At 44.2% G+C, this 19,025-nt stretch overlaps 1 protein-coding gene across 1 annotated transcript in view; it reads right to left on the bottom strand.

Moving 5' to 3' along the window:
• LOC307185079 (cytochrome P450 4F3-like) overlaps positions 1-19,025 on the bottom strand; it is a gene marked incomplete at its 3' end in the record, with an annotated part of 69,265 nt that overhangs the window by 45,419 nt on the left and 4,821 nt on the right. The window contains 3 exon segments of the mRNA XM_079918881.1: positions 16,562-16,623; positions 18,059-18,186; positions 18,279-18,344. Of these exon segments, the coding sequence (XP_079775007.1) occupies positions 16,562-16,623; positions 18,059-18,186; positions 18,279-18,344 (256 nt within the window).

Raw genomic sequence — 19,025 nt, 5'->3', positions numbered from 1 at the left:
TAGAATACACATATAAGTAATATCATACAGTTCAGTTATCCCTCAGTATCTGCGAGGGATGGCGGGATTGGTTCCAGGACTCCCCGTAGATACCAATAATTGGGGATGCTCAAATCCCTCATATAAAATAGTGTAGCATTTTCATACAACCGACACATATCCTCCTGTATAATTTAAATCATCTCTAGATTACTTATAATGCCAAATACAATGTAAATGTAAATAGTTTCTGGTACACAGCAAATTCAAGTTTTGCTTTTTGGAATTTTTTGGACTTCCCCCTCCCCCGAATCTTTTTGACCTGGGATTTGTTGATTATGCAGATGCAGAACACGCAGATATGGAAGGCTGCCTGTATTTGTCTTTCTCTAACTTATTTCACTTAGCATAATGCTCTCAAGGTCCAACCACGTTGTCACAAACGAGCAGGTTTTCCTTCTTTCTCCTGGCTGAATAATATTCCATTTTGTGTGTGTGTGTGTGTGTGTGTGTGTGTGTGTGTGTGTGTATCACATCCTCTTCATCCATTCATCCACTGATAGACAGTTAGTTTGTTTACATATCTTGGCTATTGTGAATAATACTGCAATGAAGATGGGAGTGCAGATATCTCTGTGAGATCCTGATTTCAGTTTTGCTGGATCATACCGCAGTTTTATATTTAATTTTTTGAGGAATCTCCATACTGTTTTCCATAGGTGTCCGTGTCATTTAAAATTCCTATTGTTAATGTGTGAGAGTTCTGGTTGCTGCCCATACTCACGGGCACTTGGAAGTGTCAGTTTTTCCCCAACCATTCTTATGGGTGTGCAATGATATGTCCCTGTGATTTTAGTTTGCATTTCCTTATGACTAATAATGTTGAACAATTTTTCATGTGCCTATTGGCCATCCATATATCTTCTGTGGTAAAGCACCTGTTCACATCTTTTGCCCATTAATTTTCCTTGGATTGTTACCTTCCACTGTTGCATTTTACATACAAATCCTTTGTCAGATATGCGATTTGCAAGTCTTTTTTCCTAGTGTGTGGTTGGTCTTTATCTTAAATTTCTTTCACAGAGCAAAATTTTAAAATGTTTATTAAGTGAAGTTTATCCATTTTTTCATTTTATGATTATGCAGTTGGTGTTATATATAAGAACTCTCTGTTTAACCTAAGGCCACAAAGATTCTCTTCTATGTTTTCGTCTAAATGTTTTACATTTTTACATTATTTATAGTTCTATGGTTCATATTAAATTAAATTTTGTATAAAATGTGAGGTACGGGATGACTTTCTTTTTTTTTTTTTTTGCATGTGGTTGTCGAATTTTTCCAGTGCTACTTACTGAGAAGACTATCCTTTGTACATTGACTTGCCCTGCAAGTTTTTAAAAAAAATTTCTGGACTCTCTATACTGTTCCATTGATTAATATGCCTTTGACCAGTATCACACTGTCATTATTACTACTGTTTTATACTATGTGTTGAAAGGGGTCTTGTAAATCCTTCAACTAAATTTTCCCTTTTCCGAAAAATTTTGCCACTGATAAATCCTTTGCATTTTCATGCACATTTTGTAATCAGCTTCTCTATTTCTGCAAAAGTCCTCCTGAGATTGTGATCTCATAGAATTGTAGACCGATTTGAATAGACTTAGCATCTTAACAATATCGACTCTTCTCCTCCATGAACATTGTATATCTCTCCATTAATTTGGGTCTTGTTGGATTTCTTTTATCAGTGTCTTGAAGTTTTCATCCAAGAAATCATGCACATATTTTGTTAGATTTATACCTGAGTATTTCACTTTTTCTGGTACATGATCCTTGAAAAAATGGTATTTGAAAACATTTTCCAATTGTTTATTACTAGTGTAGAGAAGGGTTGGCATGCATTTTCTGTAAAGACCCATATTGTAAATATTTCAGGCCTTACAGCCCTCCTCCTCTTCCTCTCCTTCTTTTGTAATTCTTTTAAAATATAAAACAATTCATTGCTTGTATATCTTAGAGAAACAGGGCACAGGCCAGACTTGGCCCATAGACCATAGTTTGCCACCCCCTGGAATATATAAATACAATTAATTTTTGTATATTAACCATGTATCCTGAAGTCTATTGGGTCATTCCCAATGGAATACAAATAACGCTGCTATTTCCTCAATCTTTGAAAAAAAATCCTTGCGCTTGATCCCACTTTCCCACCTGTTAACCCACAGTTTCTTTCCCCCACCATGAAGCTAACCCCTTCAAAGAGTTATCTATACTTGGGGTGTCAAATGTCTTTTCTCCCACTACAAATGGGCTTTGACCACTAAGGGCTGTGATGGTGAATGAATAAGGGACAGGGAGGAAGGGAGGCATGGACCCCATGGGTCCCCTGCTTAATTGTTAAGACACACCCAGGCCTGGTTCAGTCACTGGCTGTTGTGAGGTGTCCATTCCTCTTCTGAGTGTGTTGGAGGCTCCTTCTGCTAGAAGATTCGGAGACAACAAGCTCTAAGACATTCGGTCTCCATTAGTTCAATGTGTGTGTGTGACTATGTGACTGTGTGTGGGATTGTGTGTAAGTGTATGTGTGACTGTGAACACATATGTATCATGGTGTGTGTATATGAGTGTATGCACGTAATTGTGTGCATGGTTACATGCATGCATATATTGTGCTTTGCACTCGTGTGTGTGCATGTGTGTGTAAAAGTGTGTATGTAGCTGCAAGCACACGTGGGTGTATGTAACTGTGTTTGTGTGTGTCTGTGTGTACACAGTGTGTATGTGTATGTGATTGTGTACGCAGTTGTGTGCATGTGTGGGTGAACGTGTGTGTATGTGTGTAAGGGTGTAAATGTATGTGTCTTGAAGTCACTGAACCACTGTAATGGTCTGCACCAGACTGTGTTCCTGAAAACAACTGCTGTGGGAGGCCTGTCCCCAGACCTCAGCCGTGCAGTGCAGGCAGGACATTCTGGAGAAATAATGCCTTTGGGAGCAGCTCTGACTAAGGACTTGTGGGTGTGTGTTCTCTGCTGTCCCCGAGAGGGACTGAGCCCCAGGTGCCACAGTGTGAGCTTTCTGGCTAAAGTACCCTTTACCTGCTGCCTTCCCTTCCCAGTCTCACTTCCACAGTGCCCTACTGGCATTTCCTGGGATTATTTCCAAGGAAATAATTTCCAAGGAATTTCCAAGGAAACAACTTGCAGTTGAATTCTTGCCTCAAGGTCACCTCCAAATAAAGTATTTGCACTTGAATCCTTGCATGAGGATCTACTTCCAGAGGATGCAAACTAAGACACACATAGGCTCGCTCCTCCAATCTCCAAGGGTCTGTTATTATTCCCTTTTTACAGAGGAGGAATGTGAGTCTCAGAGAGGGCAATTTACTTGCCCAAGGTCACACAGCTGGAGAGTGGCAAAGCTTAGCCTTGACCAGGAGCCCTCTGATCCCAAGCCAGTGCTTGCTCCTTTCTAAGGAGCCTCTTCCCTGCTAAGGGCAGAGGGAAAGAACAGGGGATGTTCATAGCCTGCAAGACAGCTGATGTGTGTGCCAGTAGGGGCTAAGGCTCATTGCTGGTGACTGTGTCCTCGTTCTGTCATAAAATAAGAGAAATAAGACAATTACTCATGCTTGGTGCTGACTGTGAGCTAGGGAGTATTGTAAGCACTTTACTCATTTTAATTTATTTGATTTTCACAACCCCCTTGTCATTACCCTCAATTTTCAGGTTAGAAAATTGAGGCACAGAAAAGTAAAGAGACATGCCCAAATTCACTCAGCTGGTGCTGATTTGAACCCTGGCACCTGGAGTTCTTGTTCTTAACCATGATGCCTTCTGGCTTCTACAGGTTGCATATATTGCATCCTGCCACCTCTCTGGCATGGCACTAAGCATGCAGTAGCATGGTACTATGCATAACACTAAAAATTTTTCCCTTTAAAAATATAATCTGTGGGACTTCCCTCGTGGTCCAGTGGTAAATAATCTGCCTAACAATTCAGGGGACTCGGGTTCAATCCCTGGGCAGTTAACTAAGATCCCACATGCCGTGGGGCAACTAAGCCCCCACATCGCAGCTACTGAGCTCATGCACCTCAACTAGAGAGCCTGCATGCCTCAAACTACAGAACCCACGTGCTCTGGAACCCACGTGCCACGGCTACAGAGCCCATGGGCCCTGGAGCCTGTGCACCACAACTAAAGAAGAGAAAACCCCCATGCCACAACTAGAGAGAAGCCCGAGCCCCACAAAGAAGAGTCCATGTGCCTCAGTGAAGATCCCGCATGCAGCAACTAAGACTCGATGCAGCCAAAAATAAATTTAATTAATTAATAATAAAGAAATAAATCTAAAAAATATATAAATAATTTGTAATTCCATAGATTAGTAATTATAATGAAAAATGTTTTGCAGGCTTCATCTAAGAAAAGGAAACAGTTGGGTAAATGTAGACATATAGCAGAACCATTCTTCCTCCTACTCTGCCCTCCCATTCCAGGTGTTGGGTATAATTTTTCATTTTTTTTCTGTGCCTACACAAACATCAACACTCACATAACTGGATTGCTGAGGTGTCCCATCCATTTGCGGAATGTAATATTTGGGTCCTGGCAGAGACCTCAGATGGGCTACATGACAGTGGCTTTAAGTAGGGGCCATTTACAAAGTATTGGCTGTGTAAATAAGGAATGTTGCCTGCCATCTAGTTCTACTAGGATTAAATCATTAGCCACTGCAGTTGCTAATTAAGGACAGAGACCAGGAAGAGGCACTCTGCACATTGGGAAAACAGGCTTTTAGATAGTTTAGATATTTAGGAAAAATTTTATGAGCCTGAATTCTTGCATCTTCCCATGCTTAGAAAAGTACTAAAATTACTGAGAAATCTGTTCCTCATGACGACTACCATGCTGTATATTGGATTGCATGTACCCCTTAGCCAAAATCACATATATGCTGACCTCCTTCCTCACCTCTTTGGAGCAGTTCCTCAGAACTATCTGAGAGGCTGTCTCCTGGGCGACAGTCCTCAGTAATGTCCCTGAATAAAACTGAATCTCACTGCTCTGACGTTGTGCATTTTTTATTTCAGTTGACAGTGGGCCAAGGGAAACCATCAAGGCTAGTGTAGGCCCCTGGGGGCTAGCACCAGCTGAGAGCTGACACCACCTCCGGGCCAGGTAGTAGCTGTTCCTGGAACCCAGAGGGATTAGCTGAAGCTGAAAGCAGCAGTGGCCTTTGGCAGAGGATGGATGTCTGTCCTCTAATCCCCTCCGACTGCCTGCAGGTGCCTTCCATTGACCAAACATCATCTCCTTCTCTGACTCGTGCTGCAGGTAGGTGGCCAGACTCCTATTAAAACTGGGAAGAACAAACCTGACTCCACATTGGATCTAGTCCTTTGTCTCTAACCTTTGTACTCTGTTGCCTGTGCTTAGTCGTGCTGGCTCTGCACCTTTGTAAAAGAATGTTGCCTGTAGCTGTTTTGCCAACAGTCTGCTTTCACTTCTAAGGTTCATTGGATTCGCTGGTAAAATAACCACTCGTCTCACACAAGTGAACAGCTTCAATCAATTCTTTAAAAGGAGGAGCTTCAAGATGGCGGAAGAGTAAGACGCTGAGATCACCTTCCTCCCCACAAATACATCAGAAATACATCTACATGTGGAACAACTCCTACAGAACACCTACTGAACGCTGGCAGAAGACCTCAGACCTCCCAAAAGGCAAGAAACTCCCCACGTACCTAGGTAGTGCAAAAGAAAAAAAAAGAAAAAACAGAGACAAAAGAATAGGGACAGGACCTGCCCCTCTGGGAGGGAGCTGTGAAGAAGGAAAGGTTTCCACACACTAAGAAGCCCCTTTGCGGGTGGAGACTGCAGGTGGCGGAGGGGGGAAGCTTCGGAGCCGCGGAGGAGAGCACAGCAACAGGGGTGCGGAGGGCAAAGCGGAGAGATTCCCGCATAGAGGATCGGTGCCAATCGGCACTCACCAGCCCAAGAGGCTTGTTTGCTCACCCGCCGGGGCAGGCGGGGCCTGGAGTTGAGGCTCGGGCTTCGGTCGGATCGCAGGGAGAGGACTGGGGTTGGCAGCGTGAACACAGCCTCAAGGGGGTTAGTGCACCACGGCTAGCCGGGAGGGAGTCCGGGAAAAAGTGTGGAGCTGCCAAAGAGGCAAGAGACTTTTTCTTCCCTCTTTGTTTCCTGGTGTGCGAGGAGAGGGGATTAAGAGCGCTGCTTAAAGGAGCTCCGGAGAAGGGCGCCAGCCGCGGCTAAAAGCGCGGACCCCAGAGACGGGCATGAGACGCTAAGGCCGCTGCTGCCGCCACCAAGAAGCCTGTGTGCGAGCACAGGTCACTATCCACACCTCCCTTCCGGGGAGCCTGTGCAGCCCGCCACTGCCAGGGTCCCGGGATCCAGGGACAACTTCCCCGGGAGAACGCACGGCACGCCTCAGGCTGGTGCAACGTCACGCCGGCCTCTGCCGCCGCAGGCTCGCCCCACACTCCGTACCCCTCCCTCCCCCCGGCCTGAGTGAGCCGGTGCCCCTGAATCAGCGGCTCCTTTAACCCCGTCCTGTCTGAGCGAAGAACAGACGCCCTCAGGCGACCTACACGCAGAGGCGGGGCCAGATCCAAAGCTGAACCTCAGGAACTGTACAAACAAAGAAGAGAAAAGGAAATTTCTCCATGCACCCTCAGGAACAGCAGATTATATCCCCACAACCAACTTGAGGTACGCTGCATCTGTGGAATACCTGAATAGACAACGAATCAACCCAATTGAGGCGGTGGATCTGGAAGCAACTGTAGCCTTGGGGTTTGCTGTCTGTGACTGACTTGTTTCTGATTTTTATGTATATCTTAGTATAGTTTTTAGTGCTTGTTATCATTGGTGGATTTGTTTATTGGTTTGGTTGCTCTCTTCTTTGTTTTTATTAATTTTTTATTTTAATATTTTTTTATTTTTTAATTATCTAATTTTATTTATTTTTTTTTAAATATTTTTCTTTCTTTCTTTTTTTCCTCCCTTTTCTTCTGAGCTGTGTGGTTCACTGGGTCTTGGTGCTCTAGCCTGGTGCCAGGCCTGAACGTCTGAGGTGGGAGAGCCGAGTTCGGGACTTTGGACCACCAGAGACCTCCCTACCCCACGTAATATCAATCGGCAAGAGCTCTCCAGAGATCTCCGTCTCAACGTTAAGACCCAGCTCCACCCAACGGCCAGCAAACTCCAGTGCTAGAGGCCACATGCCAAACAGTTAGCAAGGCAGAACACAACACCACCCATTAGCAGAGAGGCTGCCTAAAACCATAATAAGTTCACAGACACCCCAAAACACACCACCGGACACAGCCCTGCCCACCAGAAAGACAAGATCCAGCCCCACCCACCAGAACACAGGCACCAGTCCCCTCCACCAGGAAGCCTACACAAGCCACTGAACCAACCTCACCCACTGGGGGCAGACACCAAAAACAACGGGAACTATGAACCTGCAGCCTGCAAAAAGGAGACCCCGAACACAGTAAGTTAAGCAAAATGAGAAGACAGAGCAATATGCATCAGATGAAGGAGCAAGGTAAAACCCACCAGACCAAACAAATGAAGAGGAAATAGGCAGTCTACCTGAAAAAGAATTCAAAGTAATGATAGTAAAGATGATCCAAAATCTTGGACAAAGAATAGAGAAAATATAAGAAACGTTTAACAAGAAACTAGAAGAATTAAAGAGCAAACAAACAATGATGAACAACACAATAAATGAAATTAAAAATTCTCTAGAAGGACTCAATAGCCGAATAACTGAGGCAGAAGAACAGAAAAGTGACCTGGAAGATACAATAGTGGAAATAACTACCACAGAGGAAAATAAAGAAGAAAGAATGAAAGGAATTGAGGACAGTCTCAGAGACCTCTGAGACAACATTATATGCACCAACATTTGAATTATAGGGGTCCCAGAAGAGGAAGAGAAAAAGAAATGGTCTAAGAATATATTTGAACAGATTATGGTTGAAAACTTCCCTAATATGGGAAAGGAAATAGTCAGTCAAGTCCAGGAAGCACAGAGAGTCCCATACAGGATAAATCTAAGGAGAAATATGCCAAGACACATATTAATCAAACTATCAGAAATTAAATACAAAGAAATAAATTAAAAGCAGCAAGGGAAAAACAACAAATAACATACAAGGGAATCCCCATAAAGTTAACAGCTGATCTTTCAGCAAAAACTCTGCAAACCAGAGGCGAGTGGCAGGACATATTTACAGTGATGAAAGGGAAAAACCTACAATCAAGATTACTCTACCAAGCAAGGATCTCATTCAGATTCAATGGAGAAATTAAAACCTTTACAGAAAAACAAAAGTTAAAAGAATACAGCACCACAAAACCAGCTTTACAGCAAAGGATAAAGAAACTTCTCTAGGCAGGAAACACAAGAGCAGGAAAAGATCTACAAAAACAAACCCAAAACAATCAAGAAAATGGTAATAGAAACATACTTATAAATAATTACCTTAAATGTAAATAGATTTAATGCTCCAACAAAAAGACATAGACTGGCTGAATGGATAAAAAATCAAGACCCGTATATATGCTGTCTACAAGAGACCCACTTCAGACCTAGGGACACATACAGACTGAAAGTGAGGGGATGGAAAAAGATATTCCATGTAAATGGAAATCAAAATAAAGCTGGAGTAGCAATACTCATATCAGAAAAAATAGACTAAAATAAAGACTATTACAAGGCACAAAGAAGGATACTACATAATGATCAAGAGATTAATCCAAGAAGAAAATATAAGCATTGTAAATATTTATGCACCCAACGTAGGAGCACCTCAATACATAGGGCAAATGCTAACAGCCATAAAAAGGGAAATTGACAGTAATGCAATAATAGTAGGAGACTTTCACACCCCACTTTCACCAATGGACAGATCATCCAAAATGAAAATAAATAAGGAAATACAAGCTTTAAAAGACACTTTAAACCAGATAGGCTTAATTGATATGTATAGCACATTCCATCCAAAAACAACAGAATACACTTTCTTCTCAAGTGCTCATGGAACATTCTCCAAGATAGATCATATCTGGGTCACAAATCAAGCCACGGTAAATTTAAGAAAATTGAAATCATATCAAGTATCTTTTCCAACCACAATGCTATAACACTAGATATCAATTACAGGAAAAGATCTGTAAAAGAGACAAACCCATGGAGGCTAAACAATATGCTACTAAATAACCAAGAGATAACTGAAAAAATCAAAGAGGAAATCAAAAAATACCTAGAAGTAAATGACAAAGAAAATATGACGACCCAAAACCTATGGGATGCAGCAAAAGCAGTTCTAAGAGGGAAGTTTATAGCAATGCAGTCCTACCTCAAGAAAGAGAAACATCTCAGATAGACAACCTAACCTTAGACCTAAAGCAATTAGAGAAAGAAGAACAGAAAAGCAAACAAACAAACAAAAAAAAATACAAAAGTTAGAAGGAAATAAATCATAAAGATCAGATCAGAAATAAATGAAAAAGAAGTGAAGGAAATGATAGCAAAGATCAATAAAACCAAAAGCTGGTTCTTTGAGAAGATAAACAAAGTTGATAAACTATTAGCCAGACTCATCAAGAAGAAAAAAGAGAAGACTCAAATCAATAGAATTAGAAATGAAAAAGGAGAAGTAACAACTGACATGCAGAAATACAAAGGATCACAACAGATTACTACAAGCAACTATACGCCAATCAAATGGACAACCTGGGAGAAATGGCCAAATTCTTAGAAAAGCACAACCTTTCAGGACTGAACCAAGAAGAAAGAGAAAATATATACAGACCAATCACAAGCACTGAAATTGAAACTGTGATTTTAAAACTTCCAACAAACAAAAGCCCAGGACCAGATGGCTTCACAGATGAATTCTATCAAATATTTAAAGAGCTAACACCTTCTCAAACTCTTCCAAAATATAGCAGAGGGAGGAGCACTCCCAAACTCATTCTACGAAGTCACCATCACCCTGATACCAAAACCAGACAAAGATGTCACCAAAAAAAGAAAACTACAGGCCAATATCACTGATGAACATAGAGGCAAAAATCCTCCACAAAATACTAGCAAACAGAATCCAACAGCACTTTAAGAGGATCATACACCATGATCGAGTGGGGTTTATCCCAGGAATGCAAGGATTCTTCACTATACACAAATCAATCACTGTGATAAACCATATTAACAAGTTGAAGAGGAAAAAACATATGATCATCTCAATAGATGCAGAAAAAGCTTTCGACAAATTTCAACACCCATTTATGATAAAAACTCTTCAGAAAGTAGGCACAGAGGGAACATACCTCAACATAATAAGAACCATATATGACAAACCCACAGCCAACATTGTTCTTAATGGTGAAACACTGAAACCATTTCCACTAAGGTCAGGAACAAGCCAAGGTTGTCCACTCTCACCACTGTTGTTCAACGTAGTTTTGGACGTTTTAGCCACAGCAATCAGAGAGGAAGAAGAAACAAAAGGAATCCAAATTGGAATAGGAGAAGTAAAACTGTCACTGTTGGCAGATGACATGATACTATACATAGAGAATCCTAAAGATGCTACCGGAAAACTACTAGAGCTAATCAATGAATTTGGTAAAGTAGCAGGATACAAAATTAATGCACAGAAGTCTCTTGCATTCCTATACACTAATGTTTAAAAATCTGACAAAGAGGGCTTCCCTGGTGGCGCAGTGGTTGAGAGTCCGCCTGCTGATTCAGGGGACACGGTTCGTGCCCCGGTCCGGGAAGATCCCACGTGCCGCGGAGCGGCTGGGCCCGTGAGCCATGGCCGCTGAGCCTGTGCGTCCGGAGCCTGTGCTCCGCAATGGGAGAAGCCACAACAGTGAGAGGCCCGCGTACCGCAAAAAATAAATAAATAAATAAATAAATAAATAAATCCAGAAGAGGAAAACAAGCAAGAGTTTTACTTCGTTTTGGCTGTTCCTCGCGGCTTGCAGGGTCTCAGTTCCGCGACCAGGGATTGAACCTGGGCCCTCACTCGGGCCGTCAGCAATGAAAGCACAGAATCGTAACCACTGGACCACCAAAGTTCGGAGTCCTAACCATTGGACCGCCAGGCAATTCCCAAGAGTTTTGTGTTGTAGTCTTAGAGTATGAAAGGCTTTTTCCTAGCACGATTTAGAAAACACACACACACACACACACACACACACACACACACACAGAAGCTGTAAAAAAAAATTAATGAATCTGACTACAAATAAATAAATGAAAACCAAATAAGTCAAAAGATGATCTGGGGAAAAATTCTTGCATAACTGAAAAAGACTAATTTTCTTTATATTTAAAAAGTTCTTGGATAAAAAACAAGGTCCTACTGTATAGCACAGGGAACTATATCCAATCTCCTGGGATAAAGCATAATGGAAAATATTTTTAAAAGAATGTATATATGTGTAAAACTGAGTCACTTTGCTGTACAGCAGAGATTGGCACAATGTTGTAAATCAACTATACTTCAGTTTTTTAAAAAAGTTCTTATAGGGACTTCCCTGGCGGTCCAGTGGTTAAGACTCTGCCCTTCCAATGCAGGGGGCACGGATTCAATCTCTGGTCGGGGAACTAAGATCCCACATGCAGCGCCACTCAAAATAAATAAATAGGAAAAAAAAGTTCTTATGAACCAGTAAAGAAAAACTCAAAGTGAAGAGGGCAAACTATGCAAACTGACCCTCCACAGAAAAAGAAATATGCAGGGTTGGTCAAATGTGATAACAGCGCTCAACTTTACACATATTTAAAGTGATGTTCACTAAAATAACAAAGTATTGGGGCTTCCCCGGTGGCGCAGTGGTTGAGAGTCCACCTGCTGATGCAGGGGACACGGGTTCGTGCCCCGGTCCGGGAAGATCCCACATGCCGCGGAGCGGCTAGGCCCGTGAGCCACGGCCACTGAGCCTGCGTGTCCGGAGCCTGTGCTCCGCAACGGGAGAGGCCACAACAGTGAGAGGCCCGCGTACCAAAAAACAAACAAACAAACAAAATAAAGTATTATATTTCACCTAACAGAAAGCAAAATTTTAAGTTTTATGATGCACACTATCAGTGAGGATACAAGGAAATTGGCAGTCTCAAAATCTGTAGGAGTGAATTTGCCAAGAGCTATTAAATTGCAAAACTCAAATGGTCTTTGATCCAGCAACACCACTTCCAGGAATTTGTCCTAGAGACATGTCCACACATAGAAACAAAATGGATGTTCACTACGTCATGTTTATTATAGCAAAAGGCTAGAAAACTATACACATGTCCATTGATAAGGGAATGTTTAAATAAATTATGGTACATTCATGTGGTGGAATACTATACAACGATGGAAAAGGTGAATATAGGGATCAACTAGTCCTATCACACCATGCAGGGTAAATCAGTACAGAGACACCAAAAGGCAATTTGGCAATATCTGTTCTAATTGAAAATGTTTACATAAATGTCCCCAGCAGAAGCAGCCTGCCTTAAGTAATGCTATGCAGCACTCAGAGAGAAGGAATCTAAGGCACATTATTGAGTGAAAAGAACAAGTGACCAAATGTGTGTGTATGTGTATTTATGTTAAACTGTAATAACTTAATCTTATGCAGGATGTTTCATTTTGTGCAAAGAAAAAAAAACCTATTCTCATTATTGAGTTTGCAATTCAAATTTAATTTTCCAAAACTTAAAAAGAAAAGAAAGGATCTTGAAGTTATATTGTCAATGTGCATGCCTGAATGCTCTGTATATACTCTCGGTTGTAGAGAGACAAGACAGAATGGATGATTAAGGTGAGAGGGACTGGACTGTGAACAGATAAATGTAGGAATAGACTGAACAACGTCTGGAAGGACACAGGAAACCATTGAAGGAAGGGATGGGATTGGGACGCTGGCATATGACAGAGGCTTACGTGAGGTGATGGATGTGTTAACTACCCTTATTGTAATCATTTTGCAATATATACGTGTATCAAACCATCATGTTGTACACCTTAAACTTACATAATGCTATACATCAATTATATCTCAGTTAAGCTGGTGGGGGGAGTTGATGGGAGGTTTATATTCATTGTAAACCCCTCCGTGCTGTTTGGATTTTAACCAAGTGCATAATTTTTTTTGAAGTTGGGAGAAGCACAAAAACATTTTTCCACCTCACAGGACTGCAGTGCTGAGCAAAGCCTTGCAGTTGAGGAGGACACAACTTCCAAAACGTTTGTCCAGCCCAGTACTTCCTCGTCATCCTTCAGTCCTTGGCCCAGAATCTACCCCTGGACCCCCAGACTGCAGTTCATCCCCTCCAGTTTGCCCCTGTAGCTGCAAAGAGTTATTTCTAATACTCATATCTGACCTGACCATCCCCTGCTCAAACATCTCCCATGGCTCCCCATTGCCCTCCTACTTCAGTCATGGATCTCCCTTCAAGAAAGGACTTGCGGTACAGCTGCAAGGAGAGCTATTAGCTGATAGCCTCCAGCTATAGGGTCTCTGGGCTCTGCTGTAGCATTCAAGCCAAGTCCACACTTTGCTGGGCAGCCCACAGCCAATGACTGAGCACGGTGGACCACTGCTGCCTGACCGTTTCTGCCCAATGTGACACTCCCCTAATGGCAGCATCGCTGCCCATTTTTATCTTTTATCCAATATTGGCTTACCAAAGTACGTGAACTGACACCTTTGAAAACTCTTAACATGGTATCCAAAGCATTCCAAGAAGGGCTTCCATTACTAGCTCCAGCCTTACTGGGGGCCCCTCTGTTCCTCACACTGTATATTTCCCAAGGACCCAGCCACCTTTACTTCCTCCCAAACATTCCAGGCCCACTTCTGCATGCTTCCATCCTGGCCTTTGCACAAGCTATCCCCTTGGCTTTGGCACTGTCCACTACACACACCCAGAGTGGTGAATTCATATTCACTTTTTTACTAGCAAGCCTCATCTCCTTTCCTCTGTGCCCCAGCCTTGCCCATGTAGGACTCCAATGGGACTAGACACTGAGTTGGGTAAGGGCAGGTGGTGTAGACATGTTTACTGAACAAAAAGATGGATGACTTTTTTACCCCCAAAGATCTCTTGGGAATCCCTGGAATAGACTATTAAGTGGGAATTAGAGAAAAGAGCAAAAATTAAGGGAAATGAGGGTCTTTGGGGGAAGACCAAAGGCAGAAAAGCAAGAGAAGGGAAAAGAATTTCATATACTAAACATGTATTGGGTGGCATCTGTTCTACACATATTGTCACAATACTCCAAGTAGCCCTGTAGGGGAGAGATTCCCCACCCCACCCCCAATTTATAGAGGAGAAAAATGGTATTCAGATAAGGGAATTGGTTTTATTAAAGTCACATAACAAGTTAGTGGGGCATTAATGTGAACACTCAGATCTTTGTGTCCCAAAAGACTACAAACTTTCACCTGCTATTCAGACTGGGTATCAGACCCTGCCTCTGGGCTCTGCTCCTATTCCCACTAAGCAATAATGACAGAATCAACAAAAAAATCTTTCTACTATCCCAGTTGGGGAGCAGAGACAATGAGAAGGGTTCAGGAACAGACCATGAGGATCTGCACCCACCATTCAATTTCTTTAGGCTCACGGTCCCTCAGGAGCTCTCACACCTCCTGCTGGCAGCGTTCCTGGTATTCTGGGTACTTTGCAAGGTTGTACAGGACCCAAGAGAGGCCACTGGCTGTGGTGTCATGGCCTGAGGGTCAGCCAGACAGGCTTGGGTCTCTGGGCTACTACAGCACCAGAGGGTGGACAGCACCATGTTAAGCCCCGCCCCCCCCCACCGCCACCACCCCCCACAAAGACGATGGGAAGGATGGGCAAGATGGGATGATCCAGGGCCCAGCTGCCAAGTCCCTGGGATGAAGAGACCCCTGCCTATTCTGTAGTCCCACACTGGGACCCTCACCTTCAAACATGAAGGTGTCAGCCTCAGCTCAGGTGTCCTCATCTGACAGTTCTTTCCCATCTTCATCCTGGAGAGAAAGCAAGATCCTCCAAATCACACCAGTTCTGGGGACACCTGAGCCTAACCTGAGATAGTCCCTGAGCTCCAGCGTCCAAGCAGGATTCTTCCCTTTTCATCTCCAGAGCCCACCCCACAGGACTCCTCCCTAGTCTCCTGCCTCCTGTTTACTCCTTCCAGATAGCCTTCTACACAGTCACATCTAAAACTTCTCTCTGACCTGTCCCTCCCTTCCTCAAGCACCTTCTATGACTCCCTAGCACTCTCTGGATCAAGTCCAAGTTCTTTGACCTGACATTTGAAAACAAGGTCCAGCCTATCTCTTGAATTTAGATCCCAGAGAAGCATACCTTGGCCAGCAGGAGCACATCAATGAAGTCCAAAGTCTCGGCCTTAGCCTTGGCCTTGAGGAAGTCTTGGGAACCCTGACTAATGAGGGTGCAATGCCGCTCCTGATGACAGCCTCTGTGAAGTCGTGCACCAGGTCGCAAGCCCCATGGAAGTGCTGCACATCGCGAGTGAGGTAGTACAGGAGGTCCATGTGCAGGAAGATCTACTCGGTCCATTTCATCACAAGGGCACTGAGCTCCAAGATGGCAGCAATATATTCGCTGGCTTTCCTACAGGGTCAGACCAGAGAGAGCCTTAAGAAGCAGTATTGTGTATCTGTGGGCCATCTGTTCTTAGAGACTGTTTCCTGATAGGAAGTCTTGGGAACCCTGATAGGAGGAAGCTCCTGGTTTCTAGGCTTCACATATTTTAAGCTGCTGCCTCCCTTCATGATCTCATACTGCAGGAGCACGTCCAGTCTGTAACCCAGGACCACATCCCATCCAGAAAAGAATGCCTTTCAGTCATGTTTCTCTCTCTGCCTCCCATCTCTGTGAACTGCCTCATGTCCTAGATCTCAGAGCAGAGCTTGGGAATCATGCTCATCTCTCCACTCTCCCACACAACATCTAGACCCGCCATTCTTTCTCAGTTTCCCCCAAATCTGCCACATTTTCTCCACCAAGCTCAAGTTTCCTCCCCTCTGTGGTCTTCTCACATCCTGTGTCTACACAACAATCAGTCTTCTCTCAAGTCAGATGTTCAAGCTCAGCTTTGACCACAACTCTCATCTGGTCAAAGAGCTTCTGTGGCTTCCTGGAAACATCAGGGTAAAGTCCATATCCTCTTTGTCTGACTTCAGAATGTCCTTAAGATATAACTGCCCACTCCTCCAACCTCATACCCATGGCGTCTCCTCACTGTTACACATGTTCTGCTCATCCTAGCCTCCTGGTCTTTATCAAACAGTTCTACCTACCTGAAAGGATAGCTCCTTTGCTTTCCCTTTCCCTGTCCTTCAATGTCCAGCTCTGACACACCTCCTCCAGGAAGGCCCTTCTGATTTCCCTGGTCAGTCCTCCCTCCCCCATCTACTCCCTTGAGTCTATGGCTCATGTTCCCAGGCCCCGGGCTGAGACTTACTCCTGGCAATTGCTGTCGAAACTGAAGACACATTTCTGCAGACTGTCCAGGGTCATGAGACTGATGTGTTCAAACATGTCCATACGAGTGCTGCCCTCTGAAGCCAGGCACTGCCACTTGGCCTGGACAGAGAAGAGGGCAGAGCTGGGGCTGAGACTTCCCCCTCCTGAGCCCCTCCCCAATCTCAACCACCTGGATGGACTCCCCCAGACCTGGCCTCTTGGTCCTCTGCCCCAAGCACCTATCTCCAGGGAAGACAAGGCTTGAGTGGGAGTGGAAGCTGTTACTATCAAGACAAGAAGACCCCACAGCTGGTAGTCAGGAGACCTGGTTTCAAGGTCCAGCTCTGCCTCTTATGTTCTGTGTGCCCTTGGTCAACTCATTGCTTTCCATTTGGCTTTTCCAAATGGAAATTTGGAATTCCAAATTCCAAGTGTCAAATTTTAGTAGCAGTTAAGATGACCTGCTTTGGTGTTGGACAAACGAAGTTAGAATTCCTGCCCCACCACGTACAACTCACTTACTAATGAGCAATCTTGGGCAATTTCCCTAACCTCTCTGACCTTCCATTTCATCATCCTTAATATGGCCATGACAATCATCTCTACCTCATAGGATTGTGAAAATAAATTAGACAACACATGCCATGGACTTGGCCCACAATTTCTGATATACAGTAAGTGTTAAATAATTGTTAACTACCATCATCATCTTTATCATTATCATAGTGGTAGACAATTGCAAAAATGTCCCCAATTCTTTATCCCTCCCTTTACCCTCAGTCTTTGCAGTGAGATTTTTCAGCTCTTCCATTAGGAGGTGGAACCTGTTTCTCTTGAATCTGAGCTGAGCTAGGACTTGCTTTGGTCAACAGGAGGTGGAAACTATCGTGTGCTAGTTCTGACACCAGGCTTCAAGAGGTACTGCATGTTTCTGCTGATTCTCTTGGAGCCCAGCCTCCACCACGTAGTCAAGCCCAGGCTAGCCTACCGGAAGATGAGAGACAAATACAGGAGTCCATTGTCCCACCAAGGCCATCCTAAACCAGCCGAGAGCTAGCCGAGCCCCAAACATGTGCCAAAGCTGAACCTGGATCAGCAGAGCTGTCTTCGGAACCTACTCATGACCACGAACACATGAATAATTCCAGCTAGGATGAGAAGAATGACTCAACTGACCCATCATCTCATGAACAATAACAAACACTAATTCTTTCGAGTCCGTGAGTTTTAAGGTGGTACCTAATGCAGAAAGAACTACTATGCAATCTTCATCATTTCTGTCCTGAATTTACAGAGCCTCCACGAAGCAGACTAGAAACTAAAGCCTTCTGAGCACCTACTATGTGCCAGGAACACGATTGCACGACATCATCTTGATGACTCTTTAAGAAGGGATTATTATCCCGATTTTACAGATGAGGAAACTGAGGCTTGGAGAGGAAAATCAGTGACCCCCAAAGCCATCCAGCAGGGCCAGGATTCCAGACCATATGTGTGTAAGCCCACTCCCCTTTTCCTAAGGCTCCAGCTGGGACCCGGAGTTCAAGAAACTCACATGCATGATGTCTGCACTCTTGGTGAAAATCTTCATATATGGCTTCAAAATCTCGAAGTGGAAGGCGGGTGTCAGCAGGCATTGATGGTGGTTCCACCTTTCACCAGCACTCAGCAGGAGCCCATCCCCTAGCAGAGGCAGCCATGAGGAGTGAGCAAGGGTGGCACCTTCCCCTGGGCCCCCAAGGTTGTCCTCACCCCCTTCACTCACAGTTACTCACCCAGCCAGGGATTCAGGAAGATGTAGAAAAACATATCCTTGGGTATGATGGTGGCTGACATGAGAGCTAGAACACGGAGAGGGGGAGGGAAGGACTTTTGGTGGGGGCTGGAAGCTCCCAGGGAGGGGTCTACATTTCTCCTCCAAGCCCAGTATAGCTTGGAATGGGACAATGAACAGAGGAACAGGGAGGAAGGGGGAGGTGGGGGGGGACCAGACAAGGCTGTAGCACAGAGTAGAGCAAAGGCAGACCCCAAAGACACAACCCTATATGCTTAGACACACCCCAACATGACACAACATGTCCCAGCATGCCTTGACATGGCTCCTACATGTCTAACATGTGCTAAACACCCGAGCACAGCCCAGCGCTCTACAAAATGCCTTTACAGGGACCGAGGACACCACGCTTGCCCAGCACTCTCTGACATCTCCTGGAACATCCAACATGGTAGACCAACAGTGTTGAGTTTCCACCATTCAAAACTGAAAAAGTCTTTGGCAACCAGAGAGAGCCAGGGACCTGCCTAGAGTTACCCAGCAGGTCTCTGTCGATACTGCCCATTCCCCTGCTCAACCTGGTCTGTCCAGGAGTGGAAAGGGCTGGGAGCAGGGGCAGGGGAGAAGCTGGGGTGGGGGCTCCTGGGAGAGATACCTGTGGCCTGGAGCAGGGGAGCAGTGAAGGTAGGATGGACAAGTCGCAGGATGGGATAGAAAGGCCCCATCCACCAAAGGTGGACCTCGTGGA

The sequence above is a fragment of the Stenella coeruleoalba genome (genome assembly GCF_951394435.1).
Source record: "Stenella coeruleoalba genome assembly, chromosome: 3".
NCBI classification, from domain to species: Eukaryota; Metazoa; Chordata; class Mammalia; order Artiodactyla; family Delphinidae; genus Stenella; species Stenella coeruleoalba.
This window is presented reverse-complemented; position numbering and strand designations above follow the sequence as displayed.